The following is a 5,000-nucleotide window of genomic DNA, read 5'->3' on the forward strand; positions in this document are numbered from 1 at the left end:
CGGCCTGTTGGGCGACTTCCTGGGTCTCCTCCTCGGCCTGTTGGGCGACTTCCTGGGTCTCCTCCTCGGCCTGTTGGGCGACTTCCTGGGTCTCCTCCTCGGCCTGTTGGGTGACTTCCTGGGTCTCCTCCTGTTGGGGGACTTCCTGGGTCTCCTCCTCGGCCTGTTGGGGGACTTCCTGGGTCTGCTCCTCGGCCTGTTGGGTGACTTCCTGGGTCTCGGCCTCGGCCTGTTGGGCGACTTCCTGGGTCTCCCCCTCGGCCTGTTGGGCGACTTCCTGGGTCTCGGCCTCGGCCTGTTGGGCGACTTCCTGGGTCTCGGCCTCGGCCTGTTGGGCGGCTTCCTGGGTCTCATCCTCGGCCTGTTGGGGGACTTCCTGGGTCTCCTCCTCGGCCTGTTGGGCGATTTCCTGGGTCTCCTTTTCGGGCTCTTGAGCGACCTCCCCTTCCGGTTCTTCCCTGACCTCGTCGGTCGTGACCTCCCCTTCCGGTTCTTCCCTGACCTCGTCGGTCGTGACCTCCCCTTCCGGTTCTTCCCTGACCTCGTCGGTCGTGACCTCCCCTTCCGGTTCTTCCCTGACCTCGTCAGTGGTGACCTCACCTTCCGGTTCTTCCATGACCTCGTCGGTCGTGACCTCCCCTTCCGGTTCTTCCCTGACCTCGTCGGTCGTGGCCTCCCCTTCCGGTTCTTCCCTGACCTCGTCAGTGGTGACCTCACCTTCCGGTTCTTCCATGACCTCGTCAGTCGTGACCTCCCCTTCCGGTTCTTCCCTGACCTCGTCAGTGGTGACCTCACCTTCCGGTTCTTCCCTGACCTCGTCAGTCGTGACCTCACCTTCCGGTTCTTCCATGACCTCGTCAGTCGTGACCTCCCCTTTCGGTTCTTCCCTGACCTCGTCGGTCGTGACCTCCCCTTCCGGTTCTTCCCTGACCTCGTCGGTCGTGACCTCCCCTTTCGGTTCTTCCCTGACCTCGTCAGTCGTGACCTCCCCTTCCGGTTTTTCCCTGACCTCGTCAGTGGTGACCTCACCTTCCGGTTCTTCCATGACCTCGTCAGTCGTGACCTCCCCTTCCGGTTTTTCCCTGACCTCATCAGTGGTGACCTCACCTTCCATGACCTCGTCAGTCGTGACCTCCCCTTCCGGTTTTTCCCTGACCTCGTCAGTGGTGACCTCACCTTCCATGACCTCGTCAGTCGTGACCTCCCCTTTCGGTTCTTCCTTGACCTCGTCAGTGGTGACCTCACCTTCCATGACCTCGTCAGTGGTGATCTCCCCTTCCGGTTCTTCCCTGACCTCGTCAGTCGTGACCTCTTCCGGTTCTTCCCTGACCTCGTCGGTCGTGACCTCCCCTTCCGGTTCTTCCCTGACCTCGTCGGTCGTGACCTCCCCTTTCGGTTCTTCCCTGACCTCGTCGGTCGTGACCTCCCCTTTCGGTTCTTCCCTGACCTCGTCAGTGGTGACCTCACCTTCCATGACCTCGTCAGTCGTGACCTCCCCTTTCGGTTCTTCCCTGACCTCGTCAGTGGTGACCTCACCTTCCATGACCTCGTCAGTCGTGACCTCCCCTTCCGGTTCTTCCCTGACCTCGTCAGTCGTGACCTCCCCTTCCGGTTCTTCCATGACCTCGTCGGTCGTGACCTCCCCTTTCGGTTCTTCCCTGACCTCGTCAGTGGTGACCTCACCTTCCGGTTCTTCCATGACCTCGTCAGTCGTGGCCTCCCCTTCCGGTTCTTCCATGACCTCGTCGGCCGTGGCCTCCCCTTCCGGTTCTTCCCTGACCGCGGTCGTGACCTCCCCGTCTATTTCTTGCCTGACCTCCTCGGTTGTAGCTTCCCCGTCGTCCTCGACCTCCGCGTCGACGATCGTAACGTTAGCCTCGGCGGCGACCACGGGAGGATATACGTCTATTATGGTCGTATTGGTCACCGTGTACGTCGCGAAGATTGTGATGGCGTTTTTGGCCGCGAGGACAGGGTGCAGCATGTAGGCTTCCGCTATCAAGTCGGCCATGTATTTAAGTACCGTCTCCCGATTCAGATCAGTGAGATTATAGACGGGGCACACGTCGGGTGGCCCTAGAACGAGTGAAAGGAACTGTGGTTTGGAACAGGAACCATCTCTGTAACGTATGACCCGTCGCGAGCGAGAGGGCCTTTCGCCACGGCCCTCTGCTTTGGCGCCGGCGGCTTCTTCCCTGACCTCGTCGGCCATGTATTTAAGTACCGTCTCCCGATTCAGATCAGTGAGATTATAGACGGGGCACACGTCGGGTGGCCCTAGAACGAGTGAAAGGAACTGTGGTTTGGAACAGGAACCGTCCGGTTCTTCCCTGACCTCGTCGGTCGTGACCTCCCCTTCCGGTTCTTCCCTGACCTCGTCGGTCGTGCCCTTCCCGTCCATTTTTTCCCTGACCACCGCGGTCGTGACCTCCCCTTCCGGTTCTTCCATGACCTCGTCGGTCGTGACCTCCCCTTTCGGTTCTTCCCTGACCTCGTCAGTGGTGACCTCACCTTCCGGTTCTTCCATGACCTCGTCAGTCGTGGCCTCCCCTTCCGGTTCTTCCATGACCTCGTCGGCCGTGGCCTCCCCTTCCGGTTCTTCCCTGACCGCGGTCGTGACCTCCCCGTCTATTTCTTGCCTGAACTCCTCGGTTGTAGCTTCCCCGTCGTCCTCGACCTCCGCGTCGACGATCGTAACGTTAGCCTCGGCGGCGACCACGGGAGGATATACGTCTATTATGGTCGTATTGGTCACCGTGTACGTCGCGAGGATCGTGATGGCGTTTTTGGTCGCGAGGAGAGGGTGCAGCATGTAGGCTTCCGCTATCAAGTCGGCCATGTATTTAAGTACCGTCTCCGGATTCAGATCAGTGAGATTATAGACGGGGCACACGTCGGGTGGCCCTAGAACGAGTGAAAGGAACTGTGGTTTGGAACAGGAACCATCTCTGTAACGTATGACCCGTCGCGAGCGAGAAGGCCTTTCGCCACGGCCCTCTGCTTTGGCGCCGGCGGCTTCGGTTCCCCGCCCGACGGCTTCTATTATGACCTCGTCGGTCGTGACCTCCCCTTCCAGTTCTTCCCTGACCTCGTCGGCCATGTATTTAAGTACCGTCTCCGGATTCAGATCAGTGAGATTATAGACGGGGCACACGTCGGGTGGCCCTAGAACGAGTGAAAGGAACTGTGGTTTGGAACAGGAACCATCTCTGTAACGTATGACCCGTCGCGAGCGAGAGGGCCTTTCGCCACGGCCCTCTGCTTTGGCGCCGGCGGCTTCGGTTCCCCGCCCGACGGCTTCTATTATGACCTCGTCGGACGTGACCTCCCCTTCCGGTTCTTCCCTGACCTCGTCGGCCATGTATTTAAGTACCGTCTCCCGATTCAGATCAGTGAGATTATAGACGGGGCACACGTCGGGTGGCCCTAGAACGAGTGAAAGGAACTGTGGTTTGGAACAGGAACCGTCCGGTTCTTCCCTGACCTCGTCGGTCGTGACCTCCCCTTCCGGTTCTTCCCTGACCTCTTCGGTCAGGACCTCCCCTTCCGGTTCTTCCCTGACCTCGTCGGCCGTGGCCTCCCCTTCCGGTTCTTCCCTGACCGCGGTCGTGACCTCCCCGTCTATTTCTTGCCTGACCTCCTCGGTTGTAGCTTCCCCGTCGTCCTCGACCTCCGCGTCGACGATCGTAACGTTAGTCTCGGCGGCGACCACGGGAGGATATACGTCTATTATGGTCGTATTGGTCACCGTGTACGTCGCGAGGATCGTGATGGCGTTTTTGGCCGCGAGGACAGGGTGCAGCATGTAGGCTTCCGCTATCAAGTCGGCCATGTATTTAAGTACCGTCTCCCGATTCAGATCAGTGAGATTATAGACGGGGCACACGTCGGGTGGCCCTAGAACGAGTGAAAGGAACTGTGGTTTGGAACAGGAACCATCTCTGTAACGTATGACCCGTCGCGAGCGAGAGGGCCTTTCGCCACGGCCCTCTGCTTTGGCGCCGGCGGCTTCGGTTCCCCGGCCGACGGCTTCTTTTATTAGTGCTGCTGAGGCAAGTAAAAACAATAGAATCATTATATTTTAAAAGAATTTTACCATGCTAATTTGCTTATCAATCAGGGAACCCCAAGAAGCTTTTGGTAAAGAAGTATATCATGGCTCTTAAGTGAAAGCGAGAAGAGAAGAGAAGGGAAGAGAAGAAAAGAGAAAGAGAGAGAGAGGGGGTGGGAGAGAAAGAGAGATAGAGAGAGAGAGAGAGAGAGAGAGAGAGAGAGAGAGAGAGAGAGAGAGAGAGAGAGAGAGAGAGAGAGAGAGAGAGAGAGATTGTGATTGTGATTACATTTGTGTGCGAGGTTCCATCAGATTCCTAAGGGGTCCGCGTGTACTTGTTTGAGTGTATGTGTGTATAAATAATTTAAAAGGCTATGACTAAAAAACCTAAAAAAATGAAAATAGTTCACGATCGAGGATACTTCATGATCGAGAAAAGGAGACGTCGGGGTGAAGGAATGAATAAAAAACGTGACCCCCCCGATGGCAATTTCAAGGTCGCACAGTCCGTCTGTGTTGCTCACCCGCGAGCTTTGTTTATTTCGTGAAAATAGTTGCGTGAAATTCTATTATTATTACTGACCCCGGAGGTTTTGGTTAAGCCTGCTATTACTGACCCTGGAGGTTTTCGTTAAGCCTGCTATTACTGACCCCGGAGGTTTTCGTTAAGCCTGCTATTACTGACCCCGGAGGTTTTCGTTAAGCCTGCTATTACTGACCCCGGAGGTTTTCGTTAAGCCTGCTATTACTGACCCTGGAGGTTTTCGTTAAGCCTGCTATTACTGACCCCGGAGGTTTTCGTTAAGCCTGCTATTACTGACCCTGGAGGTTTTCGTTAAGCCTGCTATTACTGACCCCGGAGGTTTTCGTTAAGCCTGCTATTACTGACCCCGGAGGTTTTCGTTAAGCCTGCTATTACTGACCCCGGAGGTTTTCGTTAAGCCTGCTA

At 56.7% G+C, this 5,000-nt stretch overlaps 1 protein-coding gene across 2 annotated transcripts in view; it reads right to left on the reverse strand.

Moving 5' to 3' along the window:
* The window catches only part of LOC138866219 (retinitis pigmentosa 1-like 1 protein), a 5,142-nt gene extending 1,054 nt beyond the window's left edge, over positions 1-4,088 (reverse strand). Inside the window, exons 1-2 of one of the 2 annotated variants that reach the window (XM_070138349.1) lie at positions 1,781-4,088; positions 1-1,585 (exon numbers count right to left, since the gene is read on the reverse strand). The exon at positions 1-1,585 is cut by the window's left edge and continues 1,054 nt beyond it. In XM_070138349.1, coding sequence (XP_069994450.1) covers positions 1-1,585; positions 1,781-4,075 — 3,880 coding nt within the window. In that variant the 5' untranslated portion in view covers positions 4,076-4,088. The other variant, XM_070138348.1, reaches the window with a different exon arrangement.
* Between the last annotated feature and the right edge of the window lie 912 nt (positions 4,089-5,000).

The sequence above is a fragment of the Penaeus vannamei genome, chromosome 24, assembly GCF_042767895.1.
Source record: "Penaeus vannamei isolate JL-2024 chromosome 24, ASM4276789v1, whole genome shotgun sequence".
In the NCBI taxonomy this organism is placed as follows: Eukaryota; Metazoa; Arthropoda; class Malacostraca; order Decapoda; family Penaeidae; genus Penaeus; species Penaeus vannamei.